This window comes from Sinocyclocheilus anshuiensis, unplaced genomic scaffold (genome assembly GCF_001515605.1).
Source record: "Sinocyclocheilus anshuiensis isolate Anshui unplaced genomic scaffold, SAMN03320099.WGS_v1.1 scaffold1753, whole genome shotgun sequence".
Taxonomy (NCBI): Eukaryota; Metazoa; Chordata; class Actinopteri; order Cypriniformes; family Cyprinidae; genus Sinocyclocheilus; species Sinocyclocheilus anshuiensis.
Window position 1 is genome coordinate 446,832 of NW_015541398.1, and position 23,041 is coordinate 469,872.

Genomic DNA, 23,041 nt, shown 5'->3' on the forward strand with positions numbered 1-23,041 from the left:
ATATATATATATATATATATATTGAATTTTATTTAATTTTTTACATTTTATTTATTTATTATTATTTTATTATTATTTTTTGTTTTTTATTTTTATTTTTTGAAAAAGGACACCTTTAGATTTCTTGAGCAGCAAATCAGCATATTAGAATGATTTCTGAAGATCATGTGACACTGAAGACTGGAGTAATGATGCTGAAAATTCAGCTTTGATCACAGAAATAAATGACATTTTACAATCTATTACAATAGAAAACAAAATAGAATAATATTTCACAATATTACTGATTTTAATGAAATAAATGCAGCCTTGATGAGCAGAAGAGACTTCTTTCAAAAACATTAAAAAAACACCACAAACTTCACAGGAATGAATTACATTTAGAAGTATATTCAAATAGATGACAGCTGATTTAAACGGTAATAACAGTGAAATATCATTACAATTTTTACAACTTTTCTATTTGAATATATTCAATATTAATATAAATGCAACTTTTTAGTGTATTTTTGGTCAAATGAATACAGCTTTAGTGAACATACTGTAAGATTCTTCCTAAAATCAAACTCAAAAAAATGTAATAATTTCTTTGTTAGTGTTTACAAAGTCAAAAAATTTTGCCAATTAAATATTATCAGTGATTTAATTGGCAGCGCAGGTTTCTGTCAGTCTGAAATGATTACATCCTCAGAAAACAGGAGTCGCGTGTAAGAGCTCTGTGTGTGATGCTTGTCATTTATACTGACACACACACAAAAACACTGAGATGCATTGAGAGAAAAGAATCAAGAATCAGTGAAGGACACTGAGAGAAAACAGAGAGACGCAGCAGAATGCATCACTAATCTCACAGACAGAAAGAGCTGCAAACGCTGGTCTGTTCCTCAATCAAACCCAATAAAAGAACAGAGGAAATGTCTTAAATGCTGCTGTTGAATGCAGGCTGAAAAAACCCCAACAGACACAGTATCAAATCTCATCTCTGTAATTTGTGTGCCACTAATGCTTTCTGTTTCTCTCAATTTAATGTGCAGCGGCCCCCAAAGTATCTCAACACTCCAATCACAATTAAAAATGCATGAATATTATTGCATTAGATTATAAAATATCAAAGCAGGTGTCATTAATTTTAAGGAAAGACAATGTACAAGCAAAGTGAGCTGTGCCACTTTGTGGTTGTGAGACACTAGTGGAAAGCATTCATGTGGTGAACTTCTCTAATGCAGTGACATTCAGACATTAATAACTGTCACTTAAGTGTCCAAATACTTTTGGAGCAAATCTATATGCATTATAACACAAAATCTTGCAGCTTTGAAGGGATGAGCTACATTCAAAGTCTTAAATTAGCTGATATATATTTCTGTCATATATATATAATTTTTGGCATGGTAATGTACATGACAATGTTAATGTATTTGGTCTTGGCGGAATAGATCTGCTACGCTGCTGCTGCTGCTGCAGAGCAAGTACCGAGACTTGCTACTGCCAATACATCCACAACATGCTGCTGTGAGCATGTAAGAAATATTGCTGCTGCAAATATAACATACATGAAACAACCCCCATATAGCATACATGAATCACCTCGTAGCAGATCTATACAGGTGGAGCTGGGGAAGGTGGAGGGTTTCTGAAACAAGCTGCACTGCTACGGCAAGCACTAGTCATATATTTGAATGTTGAGCAGCGAGCTCATTGGCTACCGATACAGGAGAGAACCAATCAGCTGTGCCATGTGATAATGATGTCATGTCAGATTGAGTTAGACCTATCAGACTGCGCCATCCATGAACTCTGTATATGTACTCCTGTGAACAGTCATTTTATACTGATGCAATAATTTGCTACAAAACTATGAATAATATTGAGGGATCACACACCTTCTGATCAATTTATTTCCGTGGATAAGGATTAATGTGGATAAAATACTATTAAATAATTTAATAGAGACTGCACTCACACAATCAATGTCTAACAGTTAAAATATTTTAGATTTTGAATTTGCGTTAACTATGCAAATCATTTTAAGATTTAATTCATTTCAATGACACTTATAATAATATCATATACTACCATTCAAACGTTTAGGGTCAGTAAGATTTTTAAAAATATAAAAAATGCATTTATTTGATCAATCAATCAATCCAGTAAAAACAGTAATATTATTAAATATTATTACAAATACTATTAAAATAACTGTTTTCTATGTGAATTCTATAATGTAGTTTATTCCTGTGATCAAAGCTGTATTTTCAGCATCATTATTATCAACTTAAAAAAGTTGCAGCTTAATATTTTTGTGGAAACAAAAAAAAAAAATTACATTAAAAATGTCTTTACTGTCACTTTGATGAATTAAATGCATTCTTGCTGAAAAAAAAGAATTAATTACTTTTAAAAAATTACTGACCTCAATATTTTGAACAGTAGAGTTTATACAATAACACAAATACTAAATATTATATATTTATCTTTATTATATATTTGTAAACTTGACCATGGGACCTGTGTAGGCCTATGTTATGCAATATAAATGCTTTGTATTGTATTAAATGCGTTATTAAAATACTTGTGAATTGAGCACTGTTCTGTGCGTCTGTCCATCAAAATCAAGCCCACAATTCTCCAGAAAATGCAGGATGGGATTTGCATACATCCGTGCTTTTCCCGCGAACGCGTTTGATCTCATTAACATACGGCCGGTGAAGCGCGGCAGAACGGCAGCGGGACGGCGACGCAGACCGGCCTCCCCCTCTACTCTCTCTCTCTCTCTCTCTCTCTTTCTCTTCTCGGCTCGCTGTCAAAGCCATTAGCTCGGCAGGAACCTGATCTGAGCAATGTGCTTGGATTGCTGTTCCAAGTCCACACTCCGCTCCCCGTGTGTCTGTCGTATTGATTTTCCCCTTTACCACACGGCTTGTCGCTGTGAATTTTCTCGGCGCGCCAAGTTGCCAGCAGCGCCCCTCCTTTCCCGAATGCGAGCGAAAACACACAGGATGTCCTCCTACGAGTGTTGTACCATAGGCGTGCGGCTGTATTTTTAGCGCCGAGTGTTTTTGTGCGCCACCCTTGGGGGGATAATCAGAGTCTGGTGACTTTGGGGCACGGCGAGGGGCCATACATTTGCAGCCGGTGTCACCTGTTCCCGTCAGCGGGGCGCGTGGCTGCAGGTGCCGGACCGATCTGATTGGATGTGATGGGCTCAGACAGACGCGGGGCCGCTCTGGTGTCCACGTTTCGCTGGGCAGCGCGCCGCCCGTGGCTCTCGCGACACACAGGCAATCAACTAAGTGACCACGATTCCCAGACAAGTCGCACTAAGTGGCATTCTGAGCCCTATGGCTTTGAAATAATTGGTAGAGGGCAAAACAAGAGGAAGGGGGAAAAAAAGAAGTGTTTTTTCTCGCCTTACATTGATGCCCTGCGGACTGTACATCTGGTTTGCTGCGAGGCCATCACTGTATCCTCCTGTCTGGCTGATAACATGGCGAAGGGTATCCACCTGAAACACCGCAAAACAACACGGCAAAGTCAGAGCGTGCGAGACGCGAACGCAAGGTCGCAAACAAAGCAAAGTCAGACGACACGACAAAGAAGAAAGCAAGGTCAAAGAAAGCAAACAACAGTAACAGACGACACAAAGACAGACGTACAAACACATGATGACACGCGAACAATAAAACACATTACAAAGCCTGTCTCTATGGCTCTGTTCTGAAGCCTAGTGAGCTGCCTACCTAGACAGCATTCTCCAAATTGCTGCCTTATAAGATACAATTTTGGCCAAAATCTACAGTAGCATTGTGGACTTCCAAAACGCATTAGAACAAAAATGATCCAAAATCGCAGACAAAACAAGAGAAATGTTGATTAAAAACATACATACACTACTGTTCAGAGGTTTGCGGCCAGTAAGACTTGGTCACCAACTTTTGTTCACCAAGGCTGCATTTATTTGATCAAAAATACAGTAAAAATTGTGAAATATTATTACAATTTCAAATAAATGTTTTCTATGTGAATATATTGTAAAATGTAATTTATTTCTGTGATCAAAGCTGTATTTTCAGCATCATTACTCCAGTCTTCAGTGTCACATGATCTTCAGAAATCATTCTAATATGCTGATTTGCTGCTCAAGAAACATTTCTGATTATTATCAATGTTGAAAACAGTTGTGCTGCCCAATATTTTTGTGGAAATCGTGCTACATTTTATTCTTCAGGATTCTTTGATGAATAGAAAGTATTTTTTCCAATAAATAAATAAATAAAATCTTACTGACCTCAAACTTTTGAACAGTATATGTCATGCAATACTGAAAAGTATTAATAGAAAGGTTCAGATATAATTTAAAATGATCAAATTGTAATACTTTACACAATGTGTATGATTATGCTTTTATTCATTAGCAGCTCTATTGAAGTCATTAATCGAGTTGCTGTCTATTAGTAGCGGACCAATATTGATTTTTGTGATTGCCAATGCCGAAATCTTGGAGAGCAGGGTGGCCAATATAAAGTCTATGTATCATATCCCTATTTAATATAAAGATAGTAGAAGCACATTCATAACAAATGCGGAAATGAAATTGATATTTATTTTACATATTTATACATTCATATGATAAAAAGTTGTACTTGACAAAAAAAAAAAAACATCTAAAATAAACATTTTATTTAGGTGTCAACTTCTTGATTCTGTGCTGTCAAAATAAAAGTCCTGCTTCCGACACATCGGCAAAAACAGATAAACTTTTTGGCCTATGCCAATAATAAACAAAATTCCAAATATCGGCCGATATATCAGTTGACCACTACTGTCTATGTAGAGCGTTTCAAATCAGGTTCAAATTCAGTCAGCTTCCTATGTAGGCAGTAGACAGACAGGCAGTTCACAAGCTTTAGAAACTTTAGAATATCGTAAAGAAGAAAATCTTTTCCTACATCAAGATTTTACTTAAAACACACACACTAGAAATGTTTATCATGTTGCTACACCCCCACGACGAGAGCTGTAGTGTGTGTGCTGGTGCGCTAAGGGTTGTTTAGTGATTTATTGGCACTATACCTGTGACTGCACATTGGCTCCCACCTGAGAGCTCTGGTACGAGTCCCCATTCAGAGACTGAACACTCATAAACAAATCGCCAGAGTTTGACATGTTAAAAGAGCCAGCAGAACCTGAGAGGTGCACAGACACAACAGAGAGAGACAGAACAAGCCAGAGAAATGAGTTTGAAGAATTCAAGGAAGCAGGTATATCAGTTGACCACTACTGTCTATGTAGAGCGTTTCAAATCAGGTTCAAATTCAGTCAGCTTCCTATGTAGGCAGTAGACAGACAGGCAGTTCACAAGCTTTAGAAACTTTAGAATATCGTAAAGAAGAAAATCTTTTCCTACATCAAGATTTTACTTAAAACACACACACTAGAAATGTTTATCATGTTGCTACACCCCCACGACGAGAGCTGTAGTGTGTGTGCTGGTGCGCTAAGGGTTGTTTAGTGATTTATTGGCACTATACCTGTGACTGCACATTGGCTCCCACCTGAGAGCTCTGGTACGAGTCCCCATTCAGAGACTGAACACTCATAAACAAATCGCCAGAGTTTGACATGTTAAAAGAGCCAGCAGAACCTGAGAGGGGCACAGACACAACAGAGAGAGACAGAACAAGCCAGAGAAATGAGTTTGAAGAATTCAAGGAAGCAGGAATGCAGAGTTATAGTTAGATAAGCTTTTCAGAGCATAAGATCCAGCAGCCCATAAAGAAGACGAAGATCAAGAATCAATGCTAAGCAGGAGAGATCCAGCTAAAAGCAAACTCAGATATGTGCATATTTGGTCTGAGCTTATAAAAATAACAACAGAATTTATTTTTCAGTTAAATGGCAATATTAATTTTAATCTGATGCGAAACATGTTTGTGAGAAAGACATGTAAAATCTTTGATTGATCTTGAGTCAACATTCACATTTGCATACGATTTTATTTCTATAGTCTGATGTTTTCACACGTCTTTTTGTGTGCAACAGAATTTTCAATGAGAAAAAATGTCCAAGTTGTATAATCCATAACTTGTAAAAAATTTACACTACTGTTCAAAAGTTTGGGGTCAGTAAAATGTAATTTATTTTTTTTAAAGAAATTCATATTTTTATTTGAAAAGTGACAGTAAAGACATTGATAATGTTACAAAAGATTTCTATTTCAAACAAATGCTGTTCTTTTGAACTTTCTATTCATCAAAGAATCTTGAAAAATAAAATGTATGATGGTTTCCACAGAAATATTCGGCAGCACAACTGCATTGATATTTGATTTTTCAGCATTGATAATAATCAGAATGTTTCTTGAGCAGCAAATCAGCATATTAGAATGATTTCTGAAGATCATGAGACACTATTAGAATGATTTCTGAAAGATCATGTGACACTGAAGACTGGAGTAATGATGCTGAAAATTCAGCTTTTATCACAGAAATAAATTAAATTTTACAATAAATTCACATAGATAAAAAAATACTTTTAAATATTTAAAATAGTAACAATATTTCACAATATTACAGTTTTTTTTATCAAATAAATGCAGCCTTGGTGAGCAGAAGAGACTTTTTTCAAAAACATAAATATCTTACCGACCCCAAACTCTGGAACTGTAGTGTATTTTTAATATTTTGACAGAGCCCTCGTCCCGTTTCAGGTGAAAAAATTTTCAATCGTTTTTCAGAGACTAGCTTTCAGCTCCACATACAATAAAGTCTTCTCATATACTAACAAAAGACATTTCCCACAGTGTGACATCAGCTCTCCAGCTGCATGGCTGTATGAAGTCCTGCCCCTCATCAGGCATCATGGGAATGAGTGGAGAGTTTATATCGCCTCACCTGCTGAGTTTGGAGTGGACGGGGAATTGGTCTGGCTGCCATGTGCCGACACACTCGCCGCGCTCACAGCCGTTCTGGCCGCGTAGATGTTGGCTTCTTCCTGGAATTTTCCGATGTTCTTCTTATATCGGATCCGTTTGTTTCCGAACCAGTTGGAAACCTGCCCAGAAAAACATTGTTAAGACATGTGTTTTCCAATACTGTGTCCTCTTGAACCCCATGCGAACAAACCATGATGGACAACGAAAAATAAACAGGTTCTTAGATGCAACTTGACACACTGGTCACACATTACATCATGCAAAAATCATGTGTAGTACACAAATATGTACAGTATATCATTCAAAAGTTTGGGGTCGGTAAGGTTTTTGAAAGAAGTCTCTTCTGCTCACCAAGGCTGCATTTATTTGATCAAAAATACAGTAAAAATTGTAAAATTCTGAAATATTATTACGATTTAAAATAACTGTTTTCTATGTGAATATCTGTTAAACTGTAATTTATTTCTGTGATCAAAGCTGAATTTTCAGCATCATTACTCCAGTCTTCAGTGTCACATGATCCTTCAGAAATCATTCTAATATGCTGATTTGCTGCTCAAGAAACATTTCTGATTATTATCAATTTGGAAACAGTTGAGCTGCTTCATATTTTTGTGGGAACGTTAATGGTTTTTCAGGATTCTTTGATGAATGGAAAGTTCAAAAGAACAGCATTTATTTGAAATGAAATCTTTTGTAACATTATAAATACCTTTACTGTCACTTTGGATCAATTTAACGTGTCCTTGGTGAATAAAAGTAATAATTTCTTTTAAAAACATCATACTGACCCCAAAGTTTGAACAGTAGTGCATACTGTACACACGATGCATTGAATATTATAGTTCAATGCACTCACAATTTTTAATTCTTTAACCGTTTCTCCTTCTTGATTCATTATTTAATCTAAGTGTTAAAAGTTCAGATATTTTCTTGACAAAAAATACAAACAAAGCATTAAATAACCAAAACGAAAACTCCCTACAACATAGTGAGATCATGTTAAATTTCCATGTGAAAATTTTAAGTAGAAAGACTGAAATAGTATTTTCCGTCCGTCAACAAATATTTTTTTATAAAAATAATAATAAAAAACTCGGCACACATGAACGCCACCACAATGGCCAGCAGAAAACTTGGGATTCTTTACAGCAACGCGAACCACTGTAAAAATGATTTTTCTCAGTTCTAAATAAAACAATTATTTGAGTACTGAAAATACTATTTCAGTCTTTCTACTTGAAAACTTCACATTTATTAATGAATGTGTTACTTGCCATTTGCATGGGGTTTTTGAGTGAAACTCTTGTGCAGTGTAGAACAATGAAATACATAACCAAGTACACACTCAATGTGCAGCCTTTGCTAAAAAGTTTGAACTACTGCTAAAAGATTCCAAAAGAGTAAAAACTCAATACTTGCAATTCATTTGCTGCATATCCAAAAAATTATTACATGCCAAGATACTAGCAATCTTTGTGCAAAAATAAAATGCTCAGTGCATTTTGGGCTGAAAAAGTGCTCAAGAGCCTCAATTTTTGATTTTCAGTTTTATTCTGATAGCATATTCTGATCACAGCACATATGACCAGCTGAAGCAAAATGCAACAGTGGCTGGCAGACTTCACGACAATGAAGGATGCTATCGACAATACTTGTGATAGCCACAAGGACAGAGGTCTAACCATGATGGACACACACACACACACACACACACACACACACACACACACACTAACATTAAAATAAATGATCACTTACACTCTGGCAGCTATGATCACAGTATACACTGACAGCAATCACTCAACACACACTAACACCCATTACGGCTAATACAGCAGCGGATGAGGCTCTGCGCTAATGATAAACACCATTACCATGAAAAGCTAATCAATCCTGCAGCTAAGCTTCCCGTTCCCGCGAGAGGCTAAAGGTGTTTCTATATAACAAACGGTGCGGCAGTCATCACTCATCCCGCGAGTCTGACTCAAAACCAGGCCTAAATGCATCATACAATCATTTCAGCTAAATTTATTAAATAGTTTAGAATGCATTATGCATTTAGCGCAGCAGATGAAAAATGCTAAGAGGCATGTGGTGCCATGCTGCAAATGATTTTGTTTTCGAGTTGCATGAGGCTGAACTCACGTGAGTATTACTGATATATTTTACATGCAAAACAGGTAGAAACAAACATCGGATGTGTCTCAATATCTGGCGAGCTGCCTACCTGGACAGCATTTTTGGAAAGCGTGCAATTGTAACTCTATGGTATTTTTTTGAAAATGCATGGTATATAAATATGCTAAACATGCCATACTGAATATTAAAGAACCATTCCTATCCCTGAACTGTGAGAGATCAGTAGAACGATTTGTGGGTACTATATTTCGGGTGGTGGTAATGAACGGATGGTTTTCAGTGTTGTACCTGCGACATGGTGATCGAACACTTCTTGGCCAGCTCTTCTTTGGCCTCCTCGCTGGGATACGGGTTACTGAGATGAGAGTAGAAATATTCGTTCAGGATCTCTGTGGCCTGTTTGTTGAAGTTTCGTCTTTTCCTCCTGTGCAGACAGAGGGAGAGAGCAACACAAAACAAATCAGATTTGGACATCTTGCCAGAACTTGTGCTGTTGCATATACTTCATGTTTCATATCAAATATTTTGGTAAATATAGAGTAAGTAACTGCCGCTGACCATCTACACTTAGGTGACCCATTACTTTAAGAAAATTAGAGACACAAACCACACGTTTTTGTTGTTGTGGGATTTAATGAGAGATTATTTATGAGAGATTATTTATTCTTAGATAAACTAGTAAAATTTAAAAAACTGGGTAAAACATAAAATCCAGCTTGAAAAGCAGGTCAAAGCTACCATGAAATGTGAGAATTTTCAATGTTAGATAAACTAGTAAAATTGAAAAGTTGGATAAATCATAAAACCTAGCATGAAAAGTAAAAGGTATAAAAGGTAAAAGCTACTATTCAACCCTGTTACCAAAGATACTGTCAGAAAAATTATCAAATATTTGTTCTTTAATTTATTGGAAATAAACAATAATTTGATCAATAATGATATATCAACTAACTCGCTCTCTACTGATTTAAACTGAATATGCAACTGTTACCTATTTATTTCATTTAATTTCATTCAATTTCATTTTATATTATTTCATTTCAAATTCATTTTTAATAAAATTTTATTTACTCCTACTTTAATTTTACTTTATACTGAGTAACAGATTGATTTAAACTGAATATGCAACCCTGCTATCTATTTATTTCAGTTTATTATATTTCATTTCATTTGATATAATTTTTATGGTATTTTATTTCAAATTCATTTTGTTTTCTATTCATTTACTTTTACTTGAATGTTACTTTATACTGAGTGATAGATTGATTTAAACTGAATATGCAACACGGTTACCTATTTATTTCAATCTGTATAATAATATTTTATTATTTCATTTATTATTTTATTTTATTGCATTATATTATTGTAATTAATTTAATTTAAATGTCTTTATTTTGAAGTTTAAACTACATATTAATCCCAATCTAAATTGGTAACATGAAATACATAAAATACATGTAAATTAAAGCAGCACATGTAATATTTAGTTTGGCCTCCTTAAACTATTTCCATAGATTAAGGCCATATTTTGCAGCCTATTTCGTGTAAGTGTGCAAAGACAAATCCAGCAGGCAGATGCTTCAATGCTTGAAAGGAAGAATAAAGCAGACCCCACACATACTCAAAGAGAAGCTGAAATACTCTAAATTGAGCTTCGGGTGCCAATGAATTCAACCTCCTCTCGGCATCACTCATCTGTGGGTTAAGAGTGTGCGATTGGAGCTCATCTCGGGGGGTTTACATATGCAGCACTGAAGGGCCGGAACAGAGGGTGAGCCGATTTCCTCCCCAAAACCCCTCTTCACTAAATGCAAATGAGCACAGCATGGTCTCAGCCGGAGAGAGGATTAATCAGAGGAACTGAGCATGCTCCAAAGAGACGGAGAATGGATTCTGAGTGCTGCAAGGAAACACGAAGCTCATTTAAATGTTATGCCTCCGACTCCAGGCTTCCAGCGTGATTTATCCGCACAGAAATGTATGCAAATCCCAAGCACGTTTCAAAGAGAACAAGCGATTACACTGAGAAAGGGATGGACTCAACATAGCAACGAGTGTGTGGGTTTGGATGCGGCCCTAAAGGGAAACAGGAAAACACACGTGTGCAAATAAAGCGCAGGAGCGTTTGTTGACACGGATGTGATAGTTAGAAGCTTAGCGCTGAGCGTGATCTGCTCCGGGGAGAAGAATGAGAGCGCAGGGTTTGATTACGAGTGGATTTGCGCTCAAATGCATGAAACAGATGCAACATGCACGGACCTGGCGTCGAGGAAGCGGGAGCGCAGGATCATGACGGCCTCGCAGGTGCTCTGCTTGAGCTGCATCTGGATGGAGCTGAACTTGCGGTGGATGATGTTGACCATGCGCTCGATCTCTTTGGGCGAGATGGGCCGCGTGCGAGACTGCTCTCTCAGCAGGTTCATCACATGGGTCGTGAACTCGTTACACGCCTGGAAAGAGAGAAACACAGACACATGCATGTTGCCATAACAAGATACGGCTTACAGAAACAGGTTCAAGAGCTCATATCATGGAAAACAGGGTTCAGTCAGGACTTTTAGCTACTTGTTCAGTAACCATAAACGTTATGACATCACAACTGTGAGCTCATTAACATATTGCCACCCACCTTTGCATATCAACAGTTCAGTTCAGTTTTAAGTAACTTTTTGTCACTAGCCAATTAGCCAATCATAACAGAGCTCATTTACATACAGAAACAACAACAGCCTGTTTAATTCTAATGGTCGAAGCAGAACAAAGTTTTAAAAACAGAATCCTAGACTAACTTAAGTATATTTGATCAAAGAAAAGCTTATTATTTTAAAGAGTTCAAACTTTCTATGCCTGATTACAAAAGTACTAAAGTTATCCACCTTTTCTACATATGATTCAAAAAAGTCTGAGTAAGATTTTTTGAAAGAAATTAATAGTTTTATTCAGCAAGCGTGCATTAAATTGATCAAAAGTGACAGTAAAGACATTTATAATGTTAGAGAAGATTTCTACTTCAAATAAATGCTGTTCTTTTTAACTTTCGATTCATCAAAGAATCCTGAGAAATAAAATGCATCACAGTTTTTACTAAAACATTAAGCAGCACAACTGTTTTCAACACTGATAATAATCAGAAATGTTTCTTGAGCAGCAAATCAGCATATTAGAATGATTTCTGAAGATCATGTGACACTGAAGACTGCAGTAATGATGCTGAAAATCCAGCTTTGATCACAGAAATAAATTACATTTTAATATATATGTCAATAGTAAACAGTTATTTTAAATTGTAATAATATTTCACAATTTTACTGTTTTTTTTCTATATTTTTGATCAAATAAAATTGGAGGAAAAAAAACATGAAAAATCATACCGATCCAAAAGTAGTGTACACCAAATGTTTCCATGCTACACTCTTAAAAATAAAGGTGCTTCAAAAGGTTCTTCAAGCGATGCCATAGAAGAACCATTTTTGGTTCCACAAAGAACCATTCAGTCAAAGGTTCTTTAAAGAACCATCTCTTTCTTACCTTTTTATAATCTGAAGAAACTTCTTTCGCCACAAAGAACCTTTTGTGAAACAGAAAGGTTCTTCAGATGTTAAAGGTTCTTTATGGAACCATTTAGACAAAAAGGTTCTTCTATTGCATCGTGAAGCACCTTTATTTTTAAGAGTGTACTTAAAATTATACACTGGAGCTTCATTGTGAACACTACCAACAATCATAATATTAAATATCACCCATAAAAAATATAATTAACTGTCTCAAAAACAGCAAAAATAATTTAGCGTTATTCCGGGTCCACATATGAATTCTGAATGAACAGTATGCTGGTGAACGTATGACAGTGTGGATGCTGTCTATGTATTGTAATGCAGTGATATCTATAAAAACTCATCCATCTCTTGAGCCCTCATTCCTCCATAGAGTTCATTAATCATGCATAAAAATGAGGGTGACGGAGTCGTTACACTTTCAATATTGTGCCTTAATTCTGAAATGGCCTCATTGGCATGAGATTGTCATTACTCACGGAGCAACACAAACAGATGAGTAAGAGAGCAGAGAGCGTCAGGAGAACCAGGACTCATGGGAAGACCACAACAACAGTTACAGAGCGGATGATGAAGGGTGTTTTCGCTCTTGTGCCGGGTGGTCCGTCTGTGTGTGTGTTTGCGGTTCTCTATGACAGCTATGAATGTCCTTTTGTGAACAAACAAACAGAGGACACCTGGCCCTGTCCCAGAATGCATTTCAGTACATCACCTCTCCTCTGTCCGTACGGTTTATCATCAGGGATGGATCTATTGTCTGACCGCACTGAGAGCCAGTATGGCAGGCACTGATACTCACACTTAAACATGAATGATGCTCATCACGATGCTGATGGCTATAACCAGTCAAGTCCTGAGTATTTAAGAACCTACAGCAGCCTGATCTCAGCAGCAGTCATTTACATACAAACCACATTCACACACGCTTGAAATACAGAATTTCCTTCTGAGTTTTAATCATTTAAAAAAAGATTCCAAACAGTAAGTTGTATTTCAAGCCCTTGGACTACCGTATGTTCCAATTATAAATCATGTTTTTTAATAATTTAAAAACATGCTCTGACTTATATAATGCAATCAATGAATTAAATAATGAATTTCCATAAGATGTTTTCAAATAATTAAAAAAAAGATTTCAAACCGAAATGTTTAATTCAAGCCCTTGGGTTACCGTATTTTCAGAATCACTTTTTTAATCATTTAAAAACATGCTGCAACTCATATTCCAAATCGACTTATATAATGCAATTAATTAAGTAATACATTTCCTTCAAGAATTTCCTTAAGATTTTTAATAATTAAAAAAACAAACAAACAAATAAAAAGTTTAATTTCAAGCCACTGACTACCAGATTTCCCAAAATAGAAGTCGTGGTAAGTTTTAAAATATACGTTTTTTAATCACCTGAAACATGCTGCAACTTATGCACATTTGTATTCATGCCGAATGAGAGAAGTATGTGAGCACAATTTTATTTGTAAAGCACATTTAAAGCAGTAGTTCACTTCCACAATAAACATTTCCTGATAATTTACTCGCCCCCATGTCATCCAAGATCTTCATGTCTTTCTTTCTTCAGTCGCAAAAAAATAAAGGTTTTTGAGGAAAACATTCCAGGATTTTTCTCCATATAATGGACTTCAATGGGGACCAACGGGCTGAAGGTCAGATTGCAGTTTCAGTGCAGCTTCGAAGAGCTCTACACGATCCCAGCCGAGGAATAAGGCTCTTATCTAGCGAAACTATCAGTCATTTTCTTAAAAAAAATGTTGAGCCACGCACACACACTACATTAAAGTATAACAACGGCAGTCAAACAGATGTTGCACTAATCTAAATTATGAGATATTACAGTCAACATGAAATCAAAATTGAAGTGTTTACTTAAGCAAACGTTGCTGGTGTTACTTCAAACGATTCTTCAATGCATGTTATTCCAAATAAAATAAAAATGATTTCCATCAGTCAAAAAATCTGTCTGGTTTTGAGTATGTCAAAGTTTTAAGATGCTGAAATCCTCACAAATTCAGATTAATAGCATAGTTGTTCAAGCAAAAAAAAAAAAAAAAAAGTAAAATTGATCAATTTATGAATCAGATTTAATTTAGATTGTAAATAGCAGGGTTATTATAGTTAACTAAAACTGAAACTAAAATTAAAACCATTCAAAAATGTTGCTTACTTGAAAGAAAATAAATGCTAATTGAAATGTAAAAAAAATAATAAAAACATTATTTTTTTCTCATTTTAATTTAGTTTAACTTGATGTCCTAAAATAACTAAAAATAAAACAAAATAAAAATAAATAAAAACCATATAGACAAATAAAAAAATGATTAAAAATGACAAAAAACAACAAAATTACTCAAACTTTAACTTAAATTAAAAAGAAAACAGAAAATATTAAAATAAAAAATTATTCAAAATATTATTAAACATTATTATAGTATCTCAAGGATACTAAATAGTTTAAAGCAGTGGAAAGCAGAAGATAATAGTGTCATTATTCAGTTCAATTGTTTAAATTCAGTTCAATATTATTACTATAAGTTCAATATTGTTATAAATAATGATATTTATATAACTATCTTATATAATATCTATATACTATAATATTATAAGAATATATGATATAAAATAAAATTCAAAATTATTAATAGCATAGTTATTCAAGCATAGTTTACACTAATATTATTAGTACTTTAAGCAGCATCCCTGTAAAAGTGCTAGAAGCTTTCAGAATCTGTCTGTCAATATCTTTCTTTTGCATTTTTGTTTATACAAACTTATCGCCATGTTCAGTATGGTAAACTGGCTGCCAATTATTGGCCGCTGCACATATTCTTCAGGTTTTCTGACCTGTTCGTACTTCTCCAGCTCGGTGTGGTAGATCTGGCGGATCTGGGTGAGTTTGGCTCTGTAATCGGAGTGTTCGGCCGAGTTATCGGGGCCCCCTTTCTCCGGCCCGGACACGCCCTCCGCCAGCAGCATGTTGTCCAATCGCATCAGCTGGGCATCGGGAGACTCCTCCTCCTGGGCGCCACGGATACTCAACACTGGAACGAAACAAGCACGGAAAGGTTAATCAAACAGCTCGATATCCCAGGATGCACCGTGTGACGGCAGAGGCTTTGAATATACTGAGTCTGGCACGACGGGTCCGGCCTCATCGATCCACAGAGAATCAGCTCTTTCTGATGAATTGTCTTTGAGGCCGAAACAAAAAAACGTTCAAGGCTGCAGTTGACTTTGCCAAGTTTTATGATGATATAATAAAACTTAATCTAATTCATATCATGAGCTTCCCACTCAGCGCTTATGCTCTGTGGCTGTAAATCTCAGCATCCCTGCGCTCTCCGGCTCTGACACTAGAGGGCCTTAGTGCTTCGATTTTACATCAGACTCACTCACACACACACACACACACTCACACAAACACATGCTGGACCACACACACACACACGCTGGACCACATACACACACACACACACACACACACACTCTCACACATACACACACACACACACACACACTCTCACACATACACACACACACACACACACACTCTCACACATACACACACACACACACACACACTCTCACACATACACACACACACACACACACACTCTCACACATACACACACACACACACACACACACACACACATGCTGGACCACATACACACACACACACACAAAGAAAAGGAAATAAACACACACTTAAATCATTCTCTAGAGAAATAATGTGCTCTTCCACCATATGATATTAGACAAGTACCCATTTCATAAAGGAACTATTATTTTTTGTCATTTAATTTGAATATACATATTTGATACTTATATAAATATCATTATATTAAAAAAACTATATATAGTATGCATATATAGTGTATTAACACTACATTATATAAAATACTAGCATATGTTGATTAGTAGTAGTATTATTTAAATAATTTATATAAATATCTTTATATAAAAACTATACATAAACACATACATTATATTATTATTATTATTATTATTACTTACGTATTTGATATGTATATGAATATCCTTATTTTAAAAACTATATACAACAATACTGTTATTATTATTATTCTATATAACACAACATTCAAAAAAATATAATTATCACTATTTGTAGCAGTATCATTATAAATAATGGTATTTATATAAATACCTTTATATAAAAACTATATATTATAATACTACATTATATAAAATACTAGAACAATATTATTAGTGGTAGTATTAGCATTATAAATAATGATATTTATATAAATATCTTTATATAAAAACTATATAATATAATACTCTTTTACTATATTATTTTGAAACTTGTATATTATATAAATATAAAATACATGCATTATTATTATCATTATTTAAATGTAGTAATGCAATAAAAATGATATATGCAGTTCAAATTTAAAATACAATTCGACATCTTGTTTTCTCTCTCAGTATAAATCCAGGGACTGATCTGTGGAATATAAAAGGCTTTTTCTCAGTTCAGCTCTGATCGGCACACGATCCTGCTGCCAGGTTTGATCTTCCTTCCATTTTAATTATCAGTGACATTCTCGTCTCTCATCTAATGTCACATCCAGTTAGCGAGTCAGAGGTAGATGTAGTAATTTCCTCACTAGTTCTGACACATGGGCAAAAGAAGCGACTCTGAGACTTTAAGGCTGTGGTGGGACGGTCATCTACCGCGTGAACACTGATTATGGGCCGCATTGTCTGGGAGTGAAAGGAAACACTTCATTAATCCAGAGACAAAGCTGTGCACCGGTGCATTAACCCCAGACCGCTGCGGCCCGGTTTCAGACGGTGAGAAAGAGGCCGGCTGGATGGCCATCGAGAGGCTTTGGGAGGGGGACGTGACTCTGACCTCCTCCTTAAGTCAAAATGCAAATGCAAAGGCTGTTGGCGGTCAAGAGTTCACGGCTGGGGCCCAGCAGGAGCCCGAATGCGAGATTCTGTGTTTCTGAGTTTCACAGGCAACAACAGAAACATCCTGAAACAACCTGAAACGCTGGTATGGCTTCAGATGGGGAAAATCTCACAGGCTACGCAGATAACACGGATTAGCAACATGTATCAAAATATATAGAAATTAATTAAATCATTTGCCAAATGATGTCAAATCACTTGGAAAATTTTTTATATATCTTATAAAAAAATTGTGTTAGACTCTGGGCTTCTATTAAAATGAAATAAAATCGAATAAACAAATAAAATCAAATCAAATAAATAATTAGACAAATGAGGTCAGATCGCATAGAAAAATAACAGAACAACTGTACTGAACGAGGTGTGTGATTTGAAGAGTGATTCATAAATAAATCATAAAATAAAATGTTAAATAAAAAAATAAAAAACCCTAACCCTAACATAAAATAACAACACACACGTGACCCCTTTAAAAAAACTATTGCCAAGGTAATGTTTTTTTTTATGCAAGTCTGTGGGATTTCTTCATCTGTTTTATCATCCAGCAGATGAAAACTGTAAGTCTGATCAATTTTAGAGCACAAGCACTAAAAAGCAATGCAATAAAAGTCCACAAAGCAGGTGTTTCTTATTTTATACGCCTCCTGTAATTTCACTCGATTACTGAAAAACACAAAGCAGAACATAACGCGGCTTGCCTGTAGTTAACAACTCATAAACGCCATATAAACATACCTTTCAAAGGCACTGAGACACTCTGACTTGTATCACAATATCCAAAAACCAGAGAATAAGGACTAAAACGCACTCATCACACAAGTTTAGCACATGTTTTACAGCACGTTTAGAAGTAAAAACCTAGACTGTGAGCACAAGGGAGTCTTGACAGAAACTCAAGGCCCAACGTTATAAAATGTCTAGACTGTCAAGTGAAAATGGAACATAAAAATCCCCCGTTCACGAAACGACGAGGCTCCCCTCTGCCAAGCACCGGTTTCACATTGGCGGGTGTTTATTTGACTTGGCTGGATGAATCTCCACCATCAGTCTGTTAAAACCAAAAGCTGATGGACACAGAGCGAAACCCCCCAAGCCAAACGCAATATGATACACTCGTTTGAAAGAATACAAATGGCACGGGATCAAAAGTTAAGAGAAAGAAAACAAATAATCTGAACATACAAGCGTGAGAGCCTTTATGGAGAGCCGTAGCGGATTCATGAGGTCATATTGAGCAATGCTTCAAGCACTATAAAATCAAGTCAGGTTTACAAGTGTGCTGTAATGCGGTGATCTGGCAAGAACCTGATCCTGTCTATAGTTTCACACGTGCTCGCCACAAACAGAGACTTCCTGCTGCTGCTGACGCGGTTTCACCCAGAAAACACACGGCTGTAGCATCTGTCAGGAGCGCTGTGACGGCATCAGGATCCCGCCATTTGGGCTCGACTGTCATCCCTCATCATTGACAGCTGATTGTTACACAGAGCAAAAGACCAAACCACGAGAGCACAGCTGCTCTTCATACAGCGTCTGCACAAACTGGATACGCATCCATCCCACCAATCAAACGCTGTCATTTTCTATGGGTTCAGGTGTGGATACACTGCAAGTTGGACATGTGAAATTATCCTGCAATGAATAAAAACAAGCATATAACAAGCACATGTAAAGTCTCTTGTCATAAAATCAAATCAAAATAAAATATAAAAACATTTTTCTTTAAAAAATTTAAAATTGCTTCTGAATGTTCTGAAGACAATGTGTCAGACTGTAGGTTTCTATTAAAATAAAACAAAATAGATAAATAAATAAATATCAAATCAAATAAAACAAAATAAATAAATAAATAAAAACACATTTAGTAAAATAATAAAATAAAACAAAATAAAATAAAATAAAATAAAATAAAATACATTTTTAATTCATAAATTAAATTAAATCTTAGAGTCTGAGACATTTTCTTGAAAAAGGTAATTTTTCATTTTAATTTCATTTTTTAAATTGTATTTAATTTTATTACAAACCTAGAATATGACACATTTTCTTTAAAAAAATGTAAAATTGGTAAAAAAAAATAATAAATTGTGTCAGATTGTAGGTTTCTATTAAAATAAAACAAAATAGATAAATAAATAATATAAAACAAAACAAAACAAAATAAAATAAAATACATTTTTAATTCCTAAATTAAATTAAATCTTAGAGTCTGAGACCTTTTCTTGAAAAAAAGTTTTTTTTTTTTGTTTTAATTTAATTTTTTTATTATTTAATTTAATTTTATTAGAAACCTAGAATATGACACATTTTCTTAAAAAAAAATTTAAATTGGTAAAAAAAAAAAAAAATTCAAAAATATTTATTTATGAAATAAATAATATCAAATAAAATAAAACTAAATAAATAAATAAAAACACATTTAGTAAAATAATAAAATAAAACAAAACATAACAAAATAAAATAAAAATACATTTTTAATTCCTAAATTAAATTAAACCTTAGAGTCTGAGACATTTTCTTGAAAAAAAGGTGATTTTTTTTTGTTTTAATTTCATTTTTTTATTATTTAATTTAATTTTATTAGAAACCTAGAATATGACACATTTTCTTTAAAACATGTAAAATTGGTAACAAATAAAACAATATTTATTTATTAAATAAATAATATCAAATAAAATAAAACAAAATAAATAATTAAAAACATATTTAGTAAAATAATAAAATAAAATAAAATAATTTGCCAAATTAAATCAGATCACATAGAAAAATACCAACTCTGCTTAACGAGCCGTGTGATTTGAAGAAAATAGTGTGGGACAAGTTACGTGTTGAAGTTTAATATTTGGGGTTTAGGTCCAAATATACTGTTCTAAATGAGTTCAATTTTCTATAGATTTCCTAATTATTTCCTTTATTTCTTTTCTGCCGAATAATTAAACCTGAAATAACATTCCTTTATGCATTTATTCCCAATTTACTTGGTTAAAGAGTCAAAACTGCACTTATAAACCACACACGGGAATATCCTACAAGACCACGTCTCACCGAGACAAATGATGATTTATTTATCTCTCTCGTAAACGAGAGCACATAATTAAAACCACTGAATGGATTCTCTTAAATAAATACGATTAAGCAGAATGAGGTAAAGGGTCCTGCACGCTCAGAAGAGGCTTGGCTCGGGGTCATAATTACACGACCCACTGAAGGCCACTTTACTCCATAATGGTAGGCTAATTGATTCCTGCTAATATTTTCCGGTTTCGGAGCTGCGTGATTCCTCCAGCAGGGCAGCGTGGAGCCGATAGCTTAGCGCCTTGGAGAAAAAGACATCCCTATCCTTGTTAGCATCCTTTTCTCTTTAACAAGCCTTCTTTCTCATTCCTCAATCAAGTCTGGAATCATTTCCCCATTCATTTTCACTACATTCACAACCAACCAGCTCTGAGATCAATCACAAGATTATAACACTTCATTTGAAAAATTAAGAAAAAGTGTTTGAAAATCAGATTAAAAAAAAGCTATAAGACTGAATACTTTCTTTATGATGTAACAAACAAATGTGGCCTGAAATAAAATAAATTCCATTTTTACATATTTTGAGGAAAAAGTGTCAGATTCTAGGCTAGCACTTCGGAGAAAAGACATCCTTATCCTTGTTTTCATTTTCTCTTTAGCAAGCCTTTTTTTTAATTATACAAGCCAGGAATCACATTATAACACTTAATTTGACGCAAAAAAAAAAAAAAAAAAAAAAGTGTTAGAAAATCAGATAAGGTATAAACTTCCTTTATAAATAAAATAAATTCAATTTTTACATATTTTGAGGAAAAAGTGTCAGATTCTAGGCTTCTAATAAAATTAATTAAATGAAAAAAAATTAAACAAAAACAAAAAATAACCAATTTTATATTTTTTTTTTAAAAGAAAATGTGTCAGACTCTAGATTTCTAATAAAAAAAAATTATACAATTACATTTGATATCTTCTGAAGAAAATGTGTCAGACTAGGATTCCATTAAAAGAAAAATAAATAAAAAAACGAATAAAACGAAATTAAATAAAAACATTTACCAATTTTATCCTTTTTTTTTTTAAAGAAAATGTGTCAGACTCTATAAATAAAATAAAATAAAATAAAATAAAATAAAATAAAATAAAATAAAATAACCTTTATGAGGGAACGAGGAACTAAAATCCATATCAGAAATGGCTCACAACATGAAACTATTAACTATAATTCCTTCATTAAGATATGAGATCAAATTTTTTTATTTTTTTCAACTGAGCGCAAACATCTCCATCTAGACATTTACTTGACATTACTGAAGATTTACTCAGCCTGCGCTTGTTTTGTCAGCTGTTGCAAGTTACATCCCACATGCACAACAGGAATAATATTTGCAAATAGCAAATTCAGGCTTACTCTGCCAGATCAGCATTCAGAAGATCAAGAAGATTGGCTGCTTTTTACTTGAGCCACTAACCCCAAACATCAGCCGCTCGGTTCAACAGATTGTTAGAAGCGCAACAAAACAAACAGGAGTTCATGACATTTGCTCAACCCCACAGCGTGTGGCCTTTTACAAATCAAATCAATATTTAATAAAAACCTAAGGCCACAGGCTGACCAGACAATGGATTTTCTCTCCGTTGGTTTGTTTATCGAAGACGATACGTTTAATTTCCGAAAAACCGTGTTATTGGAGGAAAGGTGCATGCAGGATTTATGCACCTTGTCCTTTTCTCAAGGTGGCTCCTCTCCAAAAGCCTTGTATTTTTCTTCTTTTTCACCGTGCACTGTTTAGGACTCAGAGTCCTCTGCATTTCCCATTAGCCAAACATCAAGTGCTTCTGCTTCATGCCACTCTCCCACAGATACTGAAATATTCATTGAACTTCTATAAAAGGAGGCAGCTGAACCCATCTTAATTGCACAAGCACAAGACGCAGATGGGAGTTTGTGACTGGATGGTGTCCAACAGGACCAGAGGAGACCATCAGACACCTCCTTAAATCTGTTCAATCAGGAGACTGTTTGTAGCATTTAAAATGTTACTCGAAAACAGACATGCTACAGTTTTTCCTGACAATTTTCTACCCTCAAAGTGAAACAGGCTGTTTTAATGACCAGAAGTTGCACAAACTACAGCAGGATTGACACTTACAGCTTACTGTTTCTTAAAACTTGACAAATAAAAAGTTGTCTAAACAATTAGTTGACTAAAAAATGTTTAGTTGGAAATCAAAAGAAAAGAACAAAATGCATTATTTAGCTTTTTTTAAGCGGGACTATTTTTAACTTAATATTGTGTCATAAAAACAACATTTATGGCAGGATGCTTAAAAAAAAAAAAGGACAGCGCTTTTAATGTGCAGTCTGTCTAATTGCTGAAGTACAGCATGCTAAATAAAAAAAAAATAAAAAAATGTAAATGTTAGTATAATATT

General features: G+C 34.6%; 1 protein-coding gene across 3 annotated transcripts in view; it reads right to left on the minus strand.

The window, feature by feature from the left end:
- The window catches only part of LOC107690813 (pre-B-cell leukemia transcription factor 1-like), an 82,923-nt gene that overhangs the window by 7,280 nt on the left and 52,602 nt on the right, over positions 1–23,041 (minus strand). Inside the window, exons 3-8 of one of the 3 annotated variants that reach the window (XM_016489226.1) lie at positions 15,491–15,687; positions 11,336–11,526; positions 9,365–9,500; positions 6,894–7,053; positions 5,532–5,644; positions 3,416–3,505 (exon numbers count right to left, since the gene is read on the minus strand). In XM_016489226.1, the coding sequence (XP_016344712.1) occupies positions 3,416–3,505; positions 5,532–5,644; positions 6,894–7,053; positions 9,365–9,500; positions 11,336–11,526; positions 15,491–15,687 (887 nt within the window). The remainder of the gene's footprint in view (positions 1–3,415; positions 3,506–5,531; positions 5,645–6,893; positions 7,054–9,364; positions 9,501–11,335; positions 11,527–15,490; positions 15,688–23,041) is intronic. The other 2 variants (XM_016489228.1, XM_016489227.1) reach the window with 2 other exon arrangements.